The sequence below is a fragment of the Carcharodon carcharias genome, chromosome 18 (genome assembly GCF_017639515.1).
Source record: "Carcharodon carcharias isolate sCarCar2 chromosome 18, sCarCar2.pri, whole genome shotgun sequence".
NCBI lineage: Eukaryota > Metazoa > Chordata > Chondrichthyes > Lamniformes > Lamnidae > Carcharodon > Carcharodon carcharias.
The window spans coordinates 29,207,004-29,229,741 of record NC_054484.1 but is presented as its reverse complement, the minus strand read 5'-3'; the positions used below and the strand labels follow the sequence as shown (position 1 = coordinate 29,229,741).

The window sequence follows — 22,738 nt, the reverse complement described above, 5'->3', positions numbered from 1 at the left end:
GTCACTGGACTAATAATCCAGAGACCCAGCTAATACTCTAGGGACACTGGTTCAAATGCCACCACAGCAGCTGGTTAATCAAAATCAATTAATAAATCTGGATATAAAAGCTAGTCTCAGTAATGCTGACCATGAAACTGTAATTTTTTGTTGTAAAAAACCATCTGGTTTGCTAATGTCCTTTAGGGAGGGAAATCTGCTGTCCTTACCTGGTCTGGCCTGCATGTGACTCCAGACCCACAGCAAAATGGTTGACTCTTAACTGCCCTGACAAGTCACTCAGTTCAAGGGCAATTAGGGATGGGCAACAAATGCTGGCCTTCCCCAGCGACACCCACATCCCGTGAAAGAATAAAAAAAGTTTGGCTACTTTGCTGGGGTACTGGAGAGCTTGCAACCTCAAATGGGTCGGTATCTTCAGGACCGGAGCAGCAAAATATAGGGTGAAAGGGAAAAGAAAACAATTAAGCTTTAAGTTAGAACCTTTAAGAAGAAAATTGAACAGTTTTTAACACAGTGTACATTATACGCTGAATGTTGCTGAAAATTAAACACTGGATCTCTAACAATTTGCTCTCTTTTTAAACTCTAGCTGTGATTGGGCCTCCAACAGTCAGAGTGGTCTCACAGGCAGGTGAACTACACGTCAGTATTGGGGATCCAGTCAGTAAAGATGGACTTACCCTGCGCAACAATTATGCGGATCTTGATTACCGTGTATTTTATTGGATAAAAAGTGAAGAAGGAAATTTAAAGGTAAGTTGTTTATAGAATGTTCCCTTGTGGCTGGTGGGGAGAGACGTTGATTCACAAAATTATAAAGAATCTTACATAAAACTGTCGGGCTAAATGGCTGGTTTCTATGCTCCACACTAGCCTCCTTCCGCCTTACTTCATCTCATCCTACCTGCATATTCTTCTTGTAATCCCCCCTTCATGTACTTATCTAGCTTCCAAAACTAGGGTCTGAATTTTCCCCGCATCGGGTGGGTGCGGACAGGGGCAGTCGCGGAGCTGACCGTTGCCCGCGATCGGCTCTGCACCATCATTTTACGCGGTTGAGCCCTCCCAGTGTAATATGCAAGCGGTACAGTGCCACCTGTGTGGGTGGGGGGGAGGAGGGAGAGTCGGGTCCAGCGCTCTTTCACACATGCGTGCGAAAAAGCGCTTCAATCTCCCTGAGGCACCGAGCTGCCTCAGGGAGATTGAAGCGCTTTTTAAAAAATTAAATAAATGGAATAAAAATTTAATGAAACATGAGATGGGACATGTTTTAATTTGTCAGAATTTTTTTTTAAAATTTAATTCGTAAATGCTTTAGGAAACCTCATCTCGCTTGTAGATGAGGTTTCCGGAAAAATGTAAAGGCCGCTTGGCCTTTTCACCTGCCCGCCAACCGTTAGGTTGGACGGCAGTGTAAACTTCAAATTAATTACTTCGTTAATGGCCTTAATAGGCCTATCAATTATCGGTGGGCGCGCAGCCGACTCCGTTGTGTGCCCACCGACCAAAACATCGGTGCCCCGACATTATCCCACGTCATTCTACGCACTGATGCATCGGGCCTGCCCCACGTGCCGACTGAAAAATCCTGGCCTAGGCTCTTAAATTTAAACAGAGCCAATTATGTAGGTACAAGGGACAAGTTGGTCGAGTTACATTAGGAAATTAGAATCAATGGTATGATGGTAGATAGGCAACGGCAAACTTTTTTAAAATTCTTTCACGGAACATGGGCGTCGCTGGCTAGGCCAGCATTTTTATTGCCCATCCCTAATTGCCCTTGAGATGGTGATGATGAGCTGCCTTCTTGAGCTGCTGCAGTCCATGTCATGTAGGTACACCCACAGTGCTGTTAAGGAGGGAGTTCCTGGATTTTGACACAGCAACAGTCGAGGACAGCAATATAGTTCCATTAAAGAAATAATTCATAATTCTCAACCAGCATACATCCCCAAGAGGAATAAAAGCTTCATGAGAAAAGTGGTCCAACCATAGTTAACTAGAAAAGTTACAATAGTATTAAATTAAAAGAAAAGGCTAACAGTATTGCCAAAAAGAGTAATAAGCCTGAGGATTGGGAAAGCTTTAGAAATCAGCAAAGGATGATTGCAAAATTGATAAAGAGGAAGAAAGTAGAATTTGAGAGTAAAGTAGCAAGAAAGATAAATAAAGGTAAGAGTTTCTGCAAGAATGTAGGGTGGAATTTTCCCATGCCTCCCCCAGCGGGATCAATACCAAGTGGGGAACAGGGCAATTCAGGGGGAGGTCCAAAAATTTCATGCCGGCGTGAAATTGCAGTGGGATCTTCCAATGCTGCCCGCCATGACGAGCAGGAATCCCACTGGAGGCTGGTGTGAAACCGATTTGCATCCCATTTCCTTGATCAGCTTGCGGGCAACCAAGGAGAAAATGACGATGGAGGCCTACCACTGCCGGGCCCTGGAGGAACACGTGCATCACATGGTGGGGGGAGCCTCATCCACATGTCTTATCTGCGAAGTGGCTTTCAGAAGGTGAGAGGTATCCACGCTGCAACTTCAACCTCACTGAGGCTTCGAACTTCCGGGGACTTTAGGTTGGACTCCTACATTCTTCCAGGGACATCGCCATGGGGGGGGCTACAGATGGGCGGCAATTTGGTGGGGGGAATATCTAGATCTGAACTGGGGAGAATCTCCAGGTGAGCATGCTCACAGTGAGGGGTTGGTGGAGTCAATAGCTGACTCCTGGGGAGCGAACTCAGGGTGGGTGTGTTAGGAGGGGATGGTTAGGGTAACAGGGGGCAGTGGGAGCTGGTAGGTTGGGAGGGTGAGGGTGCAACGGTATCGGTAGAAGGGGCAGCGAGGGTTGTTGGTGGGGGCACGGAGGTACACACACACACGGTGGGATGGGAAGGGGGATGTTGGGCAAGTCAGTGTGGATGGGGGTAGGATTCTCTGGGAGGAAGGGAGCATGTGCAATTACCTGGACGTTCCAGGAAGAGAAGGATTCAGACTGGAAGTTGATGGGAAGGAGGTTGAAGGTGATGCCAGGGGTGTCAATAATAATGAGGGAAAGGACATGGATGACTGGGGGAGGGAAAATGGTGTGGGAGCTCATAAAGAACATAATGATTACCATGTTGGTGAATGCCAAAGTGACCGGAGTCTGGTACTGAACGGGCGTAGGTGCAGCATGGGAGTTCAATCAGTGGGTGGGCGGAGATGCAGGGCAGCTCAGATGGACACATGAAAGGGAACCCCAGCAGACAGCATTGAAAATGCTCAGGACCAGTGAAATGAATGTGATGGATGAAGGCTCCACATACGCGGGAGAGTGCGTGCACGAGGCCCAGAAAGGCCCTGCCACAGGCACTTCCCCCTCTAGAATCACTCATGGTCCGGCTGAGTGCAGCAGAATTGCTAGTGGTGGTGGGGAGAGGGGGGCGTTGATCGCAAAGCCTATATAATGATGCTGGAGGAAAACAGTCGACATTTTGGAGTGAAAATGAATATATTTGCAGAATGATCTGTGACAATATTGTGTTCACTGGTGCAACCACTTGTGATCAAAATTTATTGATTTTCCATGGCCTACTACTACTTCTAGGTGCTGCTCTGACATCCAGAGCAGGGGTGGAGACAGCCAGTGGAGCTGTTTGCCTTGTTTCCTTTGATGACTTTGATGGCCATGCTCTGGAGAGCCAAGGCTTGGAGAGCCTGGCTTCCTTTGGCTGGCCCCTTGTGGCCAGCTGCTCCCTCAGCGGTGACAAGGGACAAAGTTGAAGGGGTCACAGGCAAAGAGGATTCAGAGGGAGCAGACAACCTCTGAGATTCCTGAGCGGATGACCCAGGGGTGTCCAGTTGTCGCTCCTCCTCCGTTTGGGTGCCCGAGGGCCCCGCCTGACCCCTTGAGGGGAAAGAGCACCTGGAGGGACATCGACGTGTCCTGTTCCCATCTCACAGTGCCACTGCATGAAATCATCCATGGCTACCATGATGGAGTGCAAGTGTGCGTGCATCTCTGGCAGAAGATGGGCATTCTGCTGGACTAGGGTCTCCATCATCATCCCTATGAAGACCTCCATGCTCGCACATGTGGGCACCACTTAATCAGAGACCAGGCAGACGAACTCCTCCAACTCGCATGCTCTGCGTGATGTTCCCCCACCTCTTGCTGACTTTCCACCATGAGTTGAAAGGCTGATTCCAGAGGCTCGTCATCTGAATTTGACCTCACAGATGTCTCTTCCCCAGCAGTCCTCCAAGAGCCGGGGAGCTGGGCTGAAGCTGCCATCACCTGCTGCGGACGCATGTCCGTGCAGTGACCACAGATTGTGAGGCCCTTCCTAAAATAGCACTAATACCCACCATGGTGTGTGTTCCTGAGCTGGTGGAGGGTGCAAGTAACTGCTGTGATGCCTCAACAGGTATGGAGCTCTCCTCTTCTCTCTCCTGGCTCATCTCAGGGCTGGGGCTGGTGCTGAGGCCAGACAGGGAGACCTCCTCCTCCTCGGGCCTTGGTCTCTTCCTGGAGGCACCTGTAAGTGAGATAGAAGAGTGAACGTGACATCATCAGCTGCCTCTAACATGGAGGCACATTTGACCCTCAGGTTTGCATTGAATGGATGAATCCTTACTGGGTCGACGCCGCCCCCCCCCCCCCCAGCCACCCCCTGCTCTCACGTTCTCTGCGATTGGGACAGAGCTTCTCCTGCTCAAAGAAGAGAACATGTTTGAGAGGAGTTGCATCTTGCATGGAGTGGAACAGTGGAATTTGGTTTATTTATCATTCCTCAGTTCTGTGTGGCAGGTCATCACTGGTGCAAATTGTGCAGAAGGGTTGTGGACCAGTTCCCTCCAGAGCACTGAGCCTATTCATATGTAATTGGAATGCTCAGACAGGCATCTGATTTGTTGGCTCCCTGTGCGCCTAAGCCCATTCTCCCCTCCTTACCCCACACCCCATCCCCCTTTCATACATTGTTCCATGTCTGTTGACGGGTGAAGGAGGCACAGTGGGCACTCCACCACAGTGTGGATGCATTGCAGTGGGGCTGTGAGGAAGGACATGCTGTTGCCACTGGCATTTGCACTCTGACATTTTGGAGTCTTTGTGGTTTATGCGACCATCTGAAGAAACTTATCCTGGCAGAGCAAATTAGGTCGTTCATCCTTTTCCGACACTGTATGGCTGATCTCCTGTGCACCGCCTGGACACTGACGGCATCGGCCACCTATGCCCACGCAGCATTGGTTTCCCTGCTTGGCCTCCCCCTCCTATCAGGCAGGTAGGGTACATGCCTTCCCACATATACATGGCCCAGGAAGATGTGCAGGGGGGCATTACTGAACTTTGGAGCTGGAACTGCAGATTCCCTTCCAGACATCTCAGTTTTCGATTTCACATTGCAAATGTCTGGGTGCCTTTTAAATATGGCACCTGGATATGAAGGCATGCACCATCCAGCCAAGATCACAATATAATTAGGCAGAATCAACACAGCTTTATGAAAGGGAAATTGTATTTGTCAAATCTGTTGAGATTTTTCAGGGTCTAGCGAGCAAGGTAGATAAGGGAAAATCAATGGATGTAATTTATATGCATCTTCAAAGGGCATTCAATAAGGTGCCACACAAATGGCTGACACTCCAATGTACTATTATGGGAGTGTTGCACTCAGAGGTGTCTTTTGGATGAAACAGTAAATCAACGCCTGCTCGGGTGGATTAAAAGATCCCATGGTGCTATTTTGAAGAAGAGCAGGAGAGTTATCTCTGGTGCCCTGGCCAATATTTATCCCTCAATAGATATCACAAAAACAGGTTAACTGGTCATTATCACATTGCAATTTGGGAGAGCTTGCTGTGCGCAAATTGGCTGCTGTGTTTCCTACATTATAACAGTGATTACACTTCAAAAGTACTTCATTAGCTGTAAAGTGGTTTGAGACATTTGATGGTTGTGAAAATAATTATATAAATGCAAGTCTTTTTTTAAGGACATTTGATCCATTCTGGTTTACCATCCAGGACAAGTCTAATCTAGCCCCTCACTGAACCTAATTGTTTCTTAAATTATTCCAGAGTTTTTGCATCACTACCCTATGTTCTGTATGTTGATCATTGTTTGAGTGAAGAATTTCTTGGCGTCCGTACAAACTGGCAAAGATCTATGCTTTTCTTGTCTTCCTGCCATAGTTTAACTTGTAATATTATTCGAGGTTTTCCTTTTTCATGTGGCTTATGATCATATACCTCTATTATACCCCCTCTAAGTCAGAAGCCTTTTGAGACTGAAAAGCCCAGGTTTCTCCAGTCTTTCCTCATAACTCAGTTCTCCAATCTAGAGGTCCACCTCAAGGCTTTTCTCTGCATATCCTTCCGCTCTTCAATGTCCTCTTTTGAGTCTTGGTGACCAATACTGAACACAATTTTTGAGGTGCAGTCTCACCAGAGCAATACTCTTTTAGAATGATTTTCTCTAATTCACACTCTACTAATTTGACCACATAGTTTGGCACAGTTTGATTCCATTTACGCTTTTGATTACTGCTCTACGGTGACTTCGCCATGCTAAGTGCTAAGCCTTCTAGTATCTCTAGATCTTTGCCAGCTTCACCTTTAGCAACTTTGACAATGTTCACAAACTAAATATGCCCATACTTTTTTTAGTTTACAGTATTTTATCCTTTAGCCATATCAAATTCTATTGCCCCTGGTCTGCCATTACATATTAGAATGGATGATTCCAATGAAGGAATGTTGACGGGTTTTGATTTTGTGCATCAAAGTTGTGCTAACAACCTAGCAACTATTACACAAACTAACAGTTAAAGAAATGCTAATCAATTGGCTTGTCCCTATTTCCTTTTAGGAATATAATAAAACTGTTTCTACATCAACTGTTTTGCTTGATCTCCAACCATGGACCAACTACTGCTTGAAAGTACAGGCCTATTCTCAGGAGATATCTAAGCCAGGACAGCTCAGCCCAGTGATTTGTGAATATGTCACTGCTGATAGTAAGATTTTTACATTCACTCTTAGTTATATTTTAATTTTAATATATAAATGCAAGTTGTTTTTGTTATTGATGTTCTTGGCAGAATTATATTCCTGCTGGAGAGCAAATATGCTCCATTGACCACAAAACTTCAAATTTTATTAAGTAACATGGTGAATGGGCAAATCACGCTGTTATGCATATCTCTACGATGCTTTGTTGGTGCTGTTGTTGTCTCTTAATCCTCGTGTTTACTGTACAGCAACAACAGCTTGCATTTATGTAGCACCTTCAACATTGTAAAATGTCCCAAGGCGCTTCACAGCATTATTGATTAAATTTTGGGAATGAGCCACATAAAGAATAGTTGAACAGATGATCAAAAGCTTGAACAAATAGATGGGTTTTAGGGAGGAAAGAGCGATAGCGAAGCAAAGAGGTTTGAAGAGGGAATTCCAGAGCTTTGGAGTCTTAGCAGCTGAAAGTATGATGTTCAGTGGTGAAGCTAGACATTGAACAAGTGAATTAAAGATGACTTCAATTTAAAAAGAATGTACGATAACTTCAGGCTGATGGCTGCACTCTGTTTCAGGGACAGAAGTAGCTTTGAGGTAATCCTGATTTCGTTTAGCTATCTTTGAGGTCAGAACTCAAATTACAGGGAGTTGCAAGACATTAAAATTAGCAGCCCAGCTCCAGGTGGCATATGGAGTATTGTGCAGTGCTGATGTCTTGTGTTGCTGGTCCACATAACGCCAGACCCTGTTTTTCTTTTATCTGCAGCTAAGAGAAGAGCTATAGCAGCAGCCCAGGCCCTTTTCATAACATTGGTTGCTGTTTTGGTGGTAACGTTGGGCTGTTTCTTCTTTGTGATCTATGCACGCAAAGCCATCAAGTACCTAATGTATCCTTCCTACAGTCTCCCAGTACATATAAGAGAGGTATGGCTACCCTTTTATCTCAGTGATTTATACTTCAGTACAGCTAAAAGATCTTAAGGTTGAGTGATTAATGTTTGACCGCATAGCATTACAGAAAAATACCCAACATTTCCTTAATAGGAAACATATGGTCTTAGCCATGCCATCAGGGCACATTGTCCAGAAGCATTTTCAACAAGAAAACAGAAAATGGAGAATCATCTCGACCTAACATTGCTTGCCTGTCAACTTTCTGTGAACATAGATGGGAAATGGACATTGTGGCATGGGGAAATCTAAAGAAAAGAAGAAAACCAAATAAGAAATGGGAGGTTTTACTTTCTCCCCTTAAAAGAATCTGGAAATTCTGTTCCTCTGGAGATATTTTTGATAGTGACTTTGGTCATGGCTCTAATTGCCTGAAAGCAAGAAGTGAAAGTACTCCAATGGTATTAAATATCATAAGGCAGTTACAGTTAGCAGTAAATACGTTATTTATTAATAAACCGGAACATGCTTAAATTGCTGTACATTTACCTTATCCTTCAGCTCCATTTCCTGTTGTTTAACAACATTATTTGTAACTGGTGACCCAGGCAGTGAAATCATATTTTGGGGAGATTGGCATTATTACAGTTTTGTCAATTTTTAGAGTTGGGTTCACAAATAAAATAATTTTGTTTTTATAAATGATACATAAAGATATGGAATTAGGGAGAGTGGAATATTACATTACAACAGTTTGGATGTTGGATCATCAGTCAATCATGCATTCATGCTCCACTGTACTCACATAGTAAGTATGAATGACAGAGATACTATTTAGTAATTCATGCAACAATAAGAGATTAGAATTATTTTCTTTCATCTTGACATCAGCTCTACTTCTTGCCCTGTTGACTTGGTTAAGACCATGAACTTCCTAGGTGGAAAATCCTGAGTACATTTATACTTGATTATTCCAGTGCACTCCTGACTGGCCTCCCACATCCTGTCCTCCATAAACTTGAGGTCATCCAAAACTCTTTTGTCCTTACCCTAACTCGCACCGAATTCTGTCCACCCATCACCTTGTGCTGGTCTGTACTGGTTCCTGAGTAAACAGTGTCTTGACTTTAAAATTCTCATCCTTGTTTTCAAATCCCTGCACAGCCTGGCCCCTCCCTATCTCTATAATTTCCTCTGAGGTATCTGCAGTCCTCTAATTCCAGCCTCTTGAGCATCCCTGATTTTAATTTCTTCACTCTCAGTGGCCATATCTTCAGCTGCTTAGAGCCTAGCATCTGGAATTCTGACCCTAAACCTCTCCACCTCTCAACCTCATTTTCCTCCTTTAGGACACTGTTTGAACCCACCTCATTGACCACCTTTTTGATCAACTGTCCCATAACCCTAACTGTCATGTGGCTTGGTGTCATATTTTGTTCCGTCTTGCCTTTATGAAGCACCTTGGCACGTTTGTTATTTTACAGGCACTCTGTATATTCAGGCTTTTGTTGTTCCACTTGTCTGTAACATGTCTCATGGAAGCAGGTTCTGAGTGGAGTAGATAGCCATCTTCATATGCAATTATGTGAATTACGCTGCTCTTCTGAAGCTTCCACTGTCAGACCATGGCTTAGGAGAAGATTATCTGCCCAGACTTTTAGCTGAGGAATGATGGGCAGTGGAGGGGGTGGGAGACAAATTGGGGAACAAAGTTACAAATTATGGATGCTGGTTAGGTCAGCGCAAAACGACAAATAAAACCTTTAGGGAGCGGACTTTGTTTTTTTGGGATTTTTTATCGAATTTTATAAGAACCAGAATGACATTAATCCCACATTTTCAGTTAAAATTATCAATATGTTAACCTAAATAAATGTTAATAGTTGAATTTTACATTTTTCAGTACTTGACTGAACCATCCCAACAACCTATATTTGAAACGCTGAATAAAGACGACCTGCATGAAGACCATTGGGACAAACTCTCCATTGTCTCTCAATCAGAAATTCCTTCAGTACTACTAGATTCGACTAAAACTGATGGTTCAAAGTCAGACAAAGACACAACCAAGTCTGATGGGAAGATCCATAATGAAGAGGATGATCTGCAAAGCAGTCAATCAAGTGTAGATTCTGGACATTATTCCAATAGTACGGAAAATGCTTCCCATAAAACTTTACAGAATCTAGAAGATGCACCGAGGACATTGGAATGAAAAGACAGCATGGATTTGGTGGATTAACACTGACCTCCTGTCTGCCTCCTGAAGTTGTGGTATACTCAGTACTGATGCAATCATTTTCACTAAAGAAAAAGAAACTGAGTATCTCTGTCATCTACATTATTTTCACTGCTCAACAAAGAGCATTTAGGAATTAACCAGAAAACATAACTACCTTCAGGCTGCTAACATTTTGAATGATAGGACTATTGAGGAAGGTACAAAGCAATTCCACAGACGAATCTTAAAACTCAAAGTAATTGGAAAACTTAAATAATTGGATCTAACATTTTGTACTGGAGAGGAATACTTACCAGAAGATCCCCTCTCCTAGATATTCTTTTTCAGACAGGAGTTGGTAAATAGTATAGTAGTTAAGGTGAGAACACCACCCCTGTTAATGTAAAACCTGGCAGATTTCCAGTGGGCTCTGGGGTTGGGGGTTCTGCAATTTAGGGCACTTTGGCCACAGAGGCACCTCCTCGGAGGAAGTGGCAGGAAGTCCACCATGCTGTCTGCCCTCAGTGAACCATCCCCTCCCCCCCAATCACAATTGCGAAGGCCTGCCTGCACCCACCCCCACTGCCCACATAGATGTCTTCGAGGGTGCTGGTCATCAGCGCACCCTTATCCTCCTGGTGCAGCCCCAATAGTTGCAACCACTAGTGGTACTGCAGCTGAGCTGCTGGCCCTCTGATAGGGCCCTTAATAGGGCAGCAGCCATTTAATTGGCTGCCAACGGCAGAATGTGGTCCCGGGTCCCCCGCTCACTGAAGTGAGATTGCCTCCCGTTTGCAGCCTTGGTGGTAGGATATTTACAGCTTCCACAAAATATGAGCCCTCATTTCCACATCTATCCAAGATCTCCTGAGGCAATTCCTGCCTAATTGTTTATTTTCAACAACAGTGCGGGTTGTCACGATTGGGATTTTAAAAATAACGTCCAGTCCAAGATGTGTTTATCTCAGTGAACAGACTCAGCCAAATACATTTTTCTCAACAACTTTGTTTCCTTTTCCACAATCCCCTCCCGAGTCTTCCCATATTCTAAGCGAAGAGGTCAATCTGTTTCAGATGAAGTTACATTGTTCTATAGTTTGCCATTGTGAGATTTGAACTCTTGATGAAGTTACATTGTTTCATAGTTTGCCATTGTGAGATTTGAACTCTTGATACTCTTTCGAGTACAAACCTGTTTCCATCTGTTTCAGATGAAGTTACATGTTTCACAGTTTGCCATTGTGAGATTTGAACTCTTGATCTTGGGGTTACAAACCCAGTACCATAACCACTTGGCTATTTAGGCCAACCCAAACTTTGTACTAGGTGTAACTCTTCTGAGTACAAACATGTTTCCATCTGTTTCAGATTAAGTTACATTGAGGTCAAGCTGGACCTCCAAGCCCTCTGCCAAAATTGACATATTGGTTACAGCTGTTAGTAAACAAGAGAAAACTCAGGTGACTCTACTCTGATTTTCTGGTCCATGTCAGATAGAACCTGGTCTCCACTTAGTGCCTACCCACAACAACATGGTTAATACTATGAACTTGCCGCAAAGAGAACAGATGTCCTGTGACACAGGTGTTGCAGAGTATTAAGGGGGCTGTAGTGTAGTATTTATGTTCCTAGTCTAATAATCTAGAGGCCTGGATTAAAGATGTGGGGACATCAGATCCCACCATGACAGTTAGGGAATTTGATTTCAATTAATAAATAGGTCTGAAATTAAGAAACTAGCACCAGTAATGATGACTGTGTAACTCGTGTATGTTGTAAAAACTTATCTGGTTCACTCATTTCCTTTAGGGAGGAAAATCTGCTTTACTCATGCAGTCTGGCTTAAATGATTTCAGGCAATGTGGTTAACTCTTAACTGTCCTCTCATATAGCCTAACAACTGCACTTCCCCCGAGTTATGGACAATAAATACTGGCCTATACACCCATATCCTTTGATTGAATTTTTAAAAATCTCACTTGATAATGTTGACATGAACTCTTGATTGATTGCATAACACTGGAAGACAATAGAAATTTGAACATCATATTTATGTTTAAGTCAGTGGAGAGACTGAATATGCAGCAAATAATTAATTAAAACATATTTGGAGAGATATTTTACTGCTATTACACTTTATATAGTCTGTGCAGTAGTACTTACAAAGCACAATAGTTAACTGGCTTCATTTTCCACGGCTTTTCCTTTTCTCTGCCTTTTTCACATTTCAGATTAATGTTAAATTTGGCTTGGATTCTACCCAGGTTAGTAAGAACAATTTAATAACGAGCACTTTCATTTTGTGCTTTGCGGACATGCTTCAGTTTGATTGGCTGAAACGAGGAATTGCAAGTATTATTAGTAGTGACAGGCACTGAATGTGCATTATCAAACCAGGTTCTAGGTGTACTTGGGAAAGAAGATTTTATAATCTGACCATTCAGTTTACATTTACTAAAATTCCAGAACGGGATAATGTGTTGTTGAATTGATTTAAACAAGAACAATTTTGATAGGTATAAAAGTGACATTCATTGTGCTGGATTAGTAGTTGTGGATGTGAGCATTAGAACATGTTTTCTAAATCAAAAGCCCAAATTAATTCGGGCGAAAACATTCTTGCAAAGTTCTTCTGGTTAACACAGTTAAACTGGAAGAAAATTGCATTACAGCATAAATGTTTTCAGTATTGAGTGATCTATTTGGTTTAGTAATGACAAACGACAGACGTTTATTGGATTGGATCTCGTCCTCAGGTATCCTCTTAAGTTGTTCACCATTACTGAGTGAGCTTTTACTGTTCACATTAGGGCCTGAAGATTGAACGCTGTATGGAAGCTTAAGAAAGGTATACTGTAACAAGCTGATGAAGTTATTTCCTGCTGAGTTGTCAATAGGTTAGATGAAGTAGGGTAGGAGGGGGCTTATGTGGAGCATAAACACCAGCATAGATAAGTTGGGCCAAATGGCCTGATTCTGTGTTGAAAATTGTGCAATTTGTAGCTCCTCACAGCTGTAAATTGTGAAGCAACATTGTCTAGTTCTGTGGGCCAGATTGTTTCAGCTTCCCAACTGAAGTGGGAAGCACAACAACAAATGGTGGCAGCAAGGAGGTGTAATTGTGGGAAAAATATAAAAGATAGGAATGTGTTAATGTGGAAAAACTGGAACGTCTTGTAATTCACTAACTGACTTCACTAACTGAACACAACTCTCTTCAAACTTTTATGTTTGACTGTTTTGATCAGGGATTAAGCATCTAATCATGAATACTGACCTTACTGGTACTTAATTGCACAGCATTAATGTAATTAGTCCTCTGATATCATAGAATTATAGAATGGTTACAGAACAGAATGAGGCCATCTGATGCGTCGTGTCTGTACTGGTCCTCTGAAGCAGCAATTCACCCAGTGCCACACTCCTGCCTTTACCTCGTAGCCCTGCAACTTTTTTTCTTTTCAGAAAGTGAACCAATTCCCTTTTGAAAACCTCAATTGAACCTGCTTCCACCATGCTCCCAGGCAGTGCATTCCAGATCCTAACCACTCGTGTCACCCTCGCTTCTTTTGCCAATTACCTTAAATCTGGTTCCCAATTCTTCTACCAATGGGAACAGTTTCTCCCTATCCATTCTATCCAGACCCCTCATGATTTTCAATACCTCTATCAAATCTCCTCTCAACCATCTCTTCAAGAAGAACAGTCCCAACTTCTCCAATCGTTCTATGTAACTGAAGTTCCTCGTCCCTCGTACTATTCTCATCATGAATCTTTTATGTACCTTCTCTAATGCCTTCATATCTTTCCTAAAGCGTGGTGCCCAGAACTACACTGCAATGCTCCAGTTGCCAAACCAGTGTTTTATATAGATCATGGCAAATGGAACATTATCAGTGGTGGCAATGATTTTCTAATACTTTTGTCTGAAACAATAATTACATTTCGTAGTTGCATAATACAGTGCCAACTCTTGAGATGCCCGTGTCTTATCAGAAATAAGGCAAGCATTCCCATGAAGTAGGTAGGTGGTGGCATAGTCGTATTATCACTGGGCTGGTATTCCAGAGGTAAAAACAAAAAACTAAAAAACTGCTAAGTTTTTCCAGGTATTTCTGTTTTTGTTCCAGAGACCCAGGGTAATGCTCTGGGGACCTGGGTTCAAATCCCAGCCATGGCAGATGGTGAAATTTGAATTCAATAAAATTCGGCATTAAAAGTCTGATGATGACCATGAAATCACTGCTGGTTGTTGTAAAAACCCATTTGGTTCACTAATGCCTTTTAGGCAAAGAAATCTGCTGTCCTTACCCGGTCTGGCCTACATGTGACTCCAACTCACAATGACTCTTAAAAGCTCTCTGAACAAGGGCAATTAGGGATGGGCAATAAATGCTGGCCTAGCCAGTGATGTCCACAATCCATGAATGAATTTAAAAAAAAACTCATATGTTTTTGCTTTAGAGCAAAAATCTTTCAGCTGATAATTGTTTCCCTGGTTCACATTTATTTATTGGGAGCTGTAAGTTTAGGTGTAATACACTTGACTGTTACCAATAGAAAATTGAAGTATTTAGTCATGGCATAAAGCCCGCCTGACTCTGTAGGGAATAAGACTCTTCCAACAGAAAACAGGCTCCAATTTGGTTTTACATCTTTGTGGAACAAATAAGTGATAATGAAACTGCACAAGTTTATGTGTAATCTACAATAAAAGGATTTATGTAATGTTGTAAACCTGGAGAATGAAGATTAGCACTTTATACAGGAGCATATGTTACTTATTTGTATATAGATATCTTAACATACAACTTTGGCAACTATCATTTTATCAATTTACCATCAGGTGTTTACAAAATAGTAGAAGATACAACTAAAAATAAAACCAAATAATAATGCTTGGTAAACTGTTCAGGAATTTATAGAGGGCCAGGTCTCATTTCATTACTTTGGGAAGGACATTCACTGCGCTTATTGTGCTACCTGTTGTCAATGCTCCCTCAATATTTCAATGAGCTTTTGACATGTGCAAGTACCTGGTAAATATCAGTTAGCAGCACAAACGTTTTTGTCTTCTTGTTTCTATTTTCATGTGTGAACTTTGAAAAAATGTAATCTCTTACTCAATTTATATCTTTTGTTTTTTTTTATAAATGTGAAATGAGCTTTGCCATTGAAAATAAAGAGCTTTTAATTTGTCATTTAGTGTGCTTAATTTTTTGATTAAACTTGCTTTAAGTACACAGGGAGGCAGACAGCAACAGTCCCATTTATTAATGCTATGCAGATAATTTTAATGGATGGGTAGACAGGTATACAGCTGCCCCATAATAGTCATTCGTTCTGAAATTTCTGGCTGCCCGATTCACCAGTGCAAGTATAGAACCCCATCTAGCCACACCAGTAGCCACAGACCTTTCGTCAAATTACAAGAACGTGCTGGAGACAAGCACCACTTGCTGATACCAGCCAGAATATTGTAACCATTTCTGTCATTTTCTTTCCTCATACACCATTAAATATACAGCGGTTCAAGATGGCAGCTCACCACCACCTTCTCAAGGGCAGTTAGGGCTGGGCAATAAATGCTGGTCTTGCCAGCAACGGCCATATCCCATGAATGAATTTTAAAAATTCATTCTGCATACAACTTCTTGCAGATGTGTAAAGATTTGTAAGACTTGTGTCCTGAAAACATTGACCTTTTATGTCAGTAATTTCCCCTATCTGTTCCTCCACCTATAATAAATAAAAACAGATTTAGAAACTTTCCAAGCACTGTAGTTGTTCATAGGTAGACATCGTAGAATAAATCTAATCGTCTCATCTTGCCTACGGGGAGTTGCACTCAAAAGGGAATGCAGGTCAGGGAATCAGAGTGCCAATGTTGTATTCCAGCTTGTGTTCCAAACTAATTGCAGGGTCACTAAATATATCCTTGAGAAGTCACAGATGGAAAGAACTTGTGCTTTGACTAGCCTTGGACATCTTGCAGATTTAAGGGTTAATAATCAAATTTCTCATATCTGGAAACAGAAAACTTTCCAATCTAAACAAAATAGCTTTAGAGTGCCATGAGAGGAAAGCATAATTTACCCTGTGTTTTTGACATCTTGAATAATATCTACAAGAAATGCTTGTGCTTGTGGAAGGAAAAAAGTAACTGGAACAGCATCAATCATGAGAGATTAAAGGATAACTTTAGTATCTGTTACGATATTGGACCACGAGCCCCTCCACAAAAAATTTTGGTATGATCTGGTTAGTTACCAGTAACTTCTGGTTTAAAGAAGACAAAGTTTGAGATTCAACACGCTTGCTAAGAGATTAAATCCACAAGATTAAATGGTTTTTGAACAAACAAAATAAACTTTACAAGATCAGAAAAATAAAACAATTTAAAATATCTATCTTATAATCTTAGCATTCAGGGTTAATATAAAGTAAATGTGAATTAACAGGTAAATTGTGGTCAAACACTACACGTTAAATAGCAAATGCGACCAAGACAGACCCCATGGATTTCTCAGCAGCTCACCCATACGTCAATCAACACTGAGTCGACCAATCTCATTGAAACTCTGTCTCTCTCATGAGGGAATCCAGTCTTCACCTTCGAATATCTGCCCTCTGAATTCCCTCCAGGAAAATATAATCATTTTCATAATGTTAATGGGATTTATTGTAAGGTAGGAATAGTGGGCAGGAGTTAGCCCTTGGTTGACGTGCGGGTCCCACTGGTTCGGCAGTGGACGGGCAGCCGAACCCCACTGCCAAAACGGGGTCTGCTGCCATTTTCAGTGGGCGGGCCAATTAAGGCCTGCCCAGCAGCCTCCCTGACAGGAAGCGCTATGCACTTCCTGTTCCGGGGGGGTAGGGAATCTCCAACTGTCAAAGTGCGCTCTTTCACACATGCGCGTGAAAGAGTGTACTGCTCCCTGAGGCAAAGTCCTGTCTCAGGGAGTTTAGTGAAAGGTAAGTAAAGTAAAAAAATAGAGACATTTTAAAATTATTAACATGTCCCCCTCGTGACAATGGGACATGTTGATAACAAACTCATACGATTTATTAAATTTTTACAAAACGGTAATGAAACTTCATCCTGCCAGTGGATGAAGTTTCATTAATAATCTACAGGCCGCTGGGGGTCCTGGCCTGCCCACCAGTCTTAAGGTTGGCCAGGCAGGGCATTTAACTATCTTAATGAGCCTGAAAATGGCCATAATTGGCCATTGACAGGTTGGCCAGTGGACAGCTGTTTTCGCTGTCTGGCTGCCTTCCTTAAGATTTAAATGGCCCGGGATGATGTCGGGGATTCCTCCCGAAGTTATCCCGCTTCATTTTCCCCTCGTTGAGTGGGCCGGGCCCCAAATCACCGAGGGGAAAATCCTGGCCAGTGTGTGGGACTTAAATGAATTAAAAACAGCTGGTTTGTAGGCTTTGATGTATCAGAAGAGAAGATGGTTTGAAATGTTAAATAGCTGAACAAAAGGTGTACAGGGAAATTTTTCATTTTTAGATAAACCAGAGTAATTTGAATTTCAAAAGAGAGGATGAAATGTTACACTTAATCAGAAGAAGCCACACAGTGTGTTTATTTTCCCAAAGCTTACTGATAAAGTTGGTGCTATGAAAGATTTTTATTTTTAGAAAGGTAAAGTCCAAAGACATATTGAAACAATGGGATTTACATTAAAAAGGGAGGGACATGTATAAAGGAAATTAGGTTATGTGTAAGGAAAGAAGGCATTCTAAGATCTACCAACTGTGAAAAGCCTCAAGCCTGTAAGCCTCAAGTCACTGTCTACACGAACTGAAGTGAAGAAAACTCACTTTGAGTTCGACTGTTCAGGGTATTGTATTACTTTACTGGGTCTTTTAAAATCCTCCTTAACAGAAGTGTAACTGGGAGTTAGATTAACTAGGGGAGCTAGGAGTTATCATAGTAGCAATATGTAAACCTATGTATGTGCTTAAAATCATTTTTTTATTTAATAAAAGTTTAATTCAGTTTTGTAAGAAAAGTGTAAGACTTGGTGGTCTTATTACTACTGAATTCAAGGCACGCATCTCGAAATTTATACAAATTGTAAGATAGTTGTGGCAGTTGTTTCAAATTTTGCTCTGAACAGCTCAGCATTTACCACCCATCGTGTCATAATAAAATTTGGGGCTCTTTGCAGGATATATTTTATATTCTTTGATTGGTTTGGAGTTGATGAATCTTAAGGTTATGAGTACAAGAAACACTATGAATTCAGGAGATGGTGTGAGGTTTCTTTTAATTGGTGAGACTGCATTGTGGCTTTGGCAGTTGCTAAGACTTGTCTGGGAGTTGAAATTGTAACTTTGGTTGGTTTACAAAGGGCAAATGAAACTAAGTTAATGGAATTGGCAGACAAGTTACAATTAGGGTTACCTTCAGGGGTAATGAAATCACAGATAATTGAAGTTATAGCACAGCACTTGAAATTGGAAAGAATACTTTGGAGACCAAGTTCTCCAAGGGGTGGTTCATTGCAATGGGCTTAAATTCAGTTGCAAATGAAAAGAACTGGAAGGAGAGGCAGCAGAAATAAAAGGACAGAGAAAGAAAAAAAAAGGAAAGAGAAAGGACATTCCAAAGGGTATAGTCAGATAAGCAGGAGAGAGAAAGAAAACAGGAAAGGAAATTAGAAATGGCAAGGTTAGAAAAGAAGGAAAGAAAAAAATGAGAGAGAAAAAGAGAGAGAATTCCAGCTTAAATTCCTGGCATTTAAAAAAGACACTAGAAGATGCGGGAGGACTTATTTCAAGATCAGAACGCAGTAAGGTGTTTAAATTTGTAAAAGCTCTTCCAAAGATTGAGGAAAGAAATGTTGAAGCATTCTTCAGCTAGAATATGGCCATTGACGTGTGGGGGCGGGCCCAACATGCCAACGTATTAAATGATGCCAGGTGTGTGTCCCAATGTCATCGGGCATCATTCCAATATCGCGTTCAGTGGGCACCAGCCAGAGGTGGCTGTGCGCCTGCTGAACTATCAAAAGCCTATTAAGGCCATTAGGAAACTAATTAAGCTGATTAACAGCACTGCCTGTCCAACCTTAACGCTGGCGGGAAGGCACAGAGCCCAAGTAGCCTTTGCATTTTTCAGGAAACCTCATCCACCAGTGGGATGAGGTTTCCTGAAGGTTTTATAAAATAATTAAATAAAATTTACTAAATGTACGAACATATCCCAGCTCATTGGACACTGTCACATGAGGGGAGATATTTCAATAATTTTTCCATTCATTTATTCAGGAGTTTTATTATGAACTTAATCTCCCTGAGGCCCGGAGCTGCCTCAGGGAGATTGCTGCACTCTTTCGCACGCATGCACAAAAGAGCACAGACCCCAACTCTCCCCCCTCTCCCCGCCTGTACAGGTAGCGCTGAGAGCTACCAGCCGTGCGTCATACTGGGCAGGCCTCAATTGGCCCATCCAGGTGAAATGGCGGCATGCAGCCAATCACAGGCAGAAATAAAAGTACTGTGGGTTCTGAGGTTCAGGTACAGGAAAAACCAATGGTTTGTTTACAGATAAAGCAGGAAGAATCAGTGATAGGCAAAGAAGTAGGAATGTGTTCACAATTTACACAAGAGAATTCTGAGGAGCAGGATGCAGAAATGTTTAAAGATTTTGTGTGTGAAGGGAAAGTCTTTCCATGAGTACAGGGTGGAGTAGGTAAAGATGTTGAAATTTTAAGAGACACGGGAGCTAGTAAATCCTTAATGTTGTGGGAGAGTGACATTTGTTGCTCAGAGGGAGCATTGCAGCAACAGGTGGGGTTATGAAGATGCTAAAACTATTCCATTGTTGAAGGTAAATATAAAGAGTAAGTGTAAAAAAGGCAAAGTGATTGTTGGAGTAGTGGGAAAATTTGCCCATTGCAGCGCTTCAATTTATTCTGGGTAATGATATAGCTGGGTCACAATGAGGGTGATGCCTATGGTAGCTGAGTAGCCAGTAGAAGTGTTTTTAACAGAAGTGTTGCAGTGAGAGCATCCTGAGTTATTTCCAGATTGTGTAATAACAAGATCACAGACTCATAGGTTGAAACAAGAAGAACAGAGAGTTCAAAGGCAGAAAGAAGGTGTGGAAGTCCAATTAGCTGGCATTGTGTTTGATAAGATTGTTCAGGAAGAAAGACTGGAAGACAATGCAGCTGAGGTGTTTAACTGAAGACATTTAGTGGAGTTATAGAAAAAGGATTCGCAAATTAGACAGTTATATCAAACAGCTTATTCAGATACAGAGGCAGAATGTATTCTAGAATGTTATTACCTTAAGGGTAATATTTTAATAAGAAAATGGGGGCCTTATCATGTTTCAGCAAATGAAAGGTAGAAGGAGGTGCATCAGATTGTAATACCACTTGGATCCAGAAATGATGTTCTGAGGACAGCTCATAAAATTCCAATAGGGGGACATTTAGGAATTAGAAAGACACAGGCAAAAGTACAAAAACATTTTTATTGGCCTGGATTGCATTGGGATGTAGTTAAATTCTGTAGAACACGTCCCACGTGTCAGGTGATAGGGAAACCACAAGCAGTGATTAAGCCAGCACCTTTAATTCCAATTCCAGCATTTGAAGAACATTTTATAGGGTCATGGTTGATTGTGTAGGACCCCTCCCTAACACTGTGGAAATCAGTGCTTATTGACAATAATGGATCTGTCTACAAGGTTTCCTGAAGTGATATCTTTGAGAAATATTACAACAAAGGGAATTGTGAAAGAGTTGATTAAATGTTTTACAAGATATGATTTACCAAAAGAAATACAATCAGATCAGAGTTTAAATTTCATGTCACAGCTGTTTAAGGAAGTAATGAATAGTTTGGGGATAAAACAATTTACGTCAACAGTTTACCATCCTGAGTCACAAGGGACTTTGGAAAGATGGCATCAAACTCTAAAAACTATGATGAGGGTGTATAGCCAGGATTAACCACAGGATTGGGATGGGGGCATTCTATCCTTGTTATTTGCTATTAAGGATGCTCCTGCATCAACTGGTTTTAGTCCTTTTGAACTAGTTTACGGGACCACTGACAATGATTCATAAATACTCCAGATAGAAGAAAGAAGCAGAGACTGTGTTATGTAAATATGCTTAAAAAGTACTTTGACAGGGAAGAGGACCAAAAGAAGGTATCAGCGTTGGTGTGTAATGAGAAAGAGGTAGAAATGCAGGATTCTGAAATTGATTTTCCTTGAATCAAATTGGATAATGAGGGTGTACTTGAATATTAAATGTAATATCGAGTTACCTTCCAGACAAGTGTCAAAGTGATTTAAAACAAAGTGATTTGAATCAAACAAAATTGATTGAATTTTTTGAGGAGGTGACCAGCTGTGTAGATGAGGGTAGTGCAGCTGATGTAGTTTATATAGATTTCAGCAAAACCTTTGACAAAGTCACACATGGGAGGCTTATAAAGAAGGCAAATGCACATGGGATACAGGGTAATTTGATAAGGTGGATTCAAAATTGGCTTAGTTGTCGGAGACAGAGGGGGATGTCAGAAGGATACTTTAGTGACTGGAAGCTGGTGTCCGGTGGCACACCACAGGGATCTGTGCTGGGTCCCCTATTATTCGTCATTTATATAAATGACATGGATGGCTATGTGGGGGGTAGGATTAGTAAGTTTGCGGATATCACAAAGATTGGCCGGGTTGTTAACAGTGAAGTTGAGTGTCTTGGGCTACAGGAAGATATAGATGGGATGGTCAAATGGCCAGATAAGTGGCAGATGGGATTTAACCCTGAAAAGTGTGAGGTGATACACTTTGGAAGGAGTAATTTGACAAGGAAGTATTCAATGAATGGCATGACACTAGGAAGTTCTGAGGAACAAAGGGGCCCTGGTGTGTGTGTCCATAGATCTCTGAAGGCGGAGGGGCATGTTAGTGGGGTGATGAAAAAGGCATATGGGACACTTGCTTTTATCAATCAAGGCATAGATTACAAAAGAAGGGAGGTCATGTTAGAGTTGTATAGAATCTTGGTGAGGCCACAGCTGGAGTACTGTGTGCAGTTCTGGTCACCACATTATAGGAAGGATGTGATTGCACTGGAGGGGATGCAGAGGAGATTCACCAGGATGTTGCCTGGGATGAAACATTTAAGTTATGAAGAGAGGCTGGATAGACTTGGGTTGTTTTCGTTGGAGCAGAGAAGACTGAGGTGCGACCTGATTGAGGTGTACAAGATCATGAGGGGCATGGACAGGGTGGATAGGAAGCAGCTGTTCCCCTTAGTTGCAGGGTTAGGCACGAAGGGGCATAAGTTCAAGGTGAGCGGAAGGAGGTTTAGGGGGGATGTGAGGAAAAACATTTTTACCCAGAGTGTGGTGATAGTCTGGAATGCACTGTCTGGGAGGGTGGTGGAGGTGAGTTGCCTCACATTCTTTAAAAAGTACCTGGATGAGCACTTGGCATGTCATAGCATTCAAGGCTATGGGCCAAGTGCTGGTAAATGGGATTAGGTAGGTAGGTCAGGTGTTTCTCACGTGTCGGTGCAGACTCAATGGGCCGAAGGGCCTCTTCTGCACTGAGATTGATTCTGTGATTCGGGGGAGCTATTGC

General features: G+C 42.1%; 1 protein-coding gene across 3 annotated transcripts in view; it reads left to right on the top strand.

Moving 5' to 3' along the window:
- LOC121290731 (interleukin-10 receptor subunit beta-like) overlaps positions 1–10,219 on the top strand; it is a 61,964-nt gene extending 51,745 nt beyond the window's left edge. For 2 of the 3 annotated variants that reach the window (XM_041211574.1, XM_041211575.1), the window contains exons 6-9: positions 593–756; positions 6,859–7,006; positions 7,771–7,928; positions 9,799–10,219. In XM_041211574.1, the coding sequence (XP_041067508.1) occupies positions 593–756; positions 6,859–7,006; positions 7,771–7,928; positions 9,799–10,110 (782 nt within the window). In that variant the 3' untranslated portion in view covers positions 10,111–10,219. The remainder of the gene's footprint in view (positions 1–592; positions 757–6,858; positions 7,007–7,770; positions 7,929–9,798) is intronic. The other variant, XM_041211576.1, reaches the window with a different exon arrangement.
- The last annotated feature ends 12,519 nt before the right edge of the window (positions 10,220–22,738 follow it).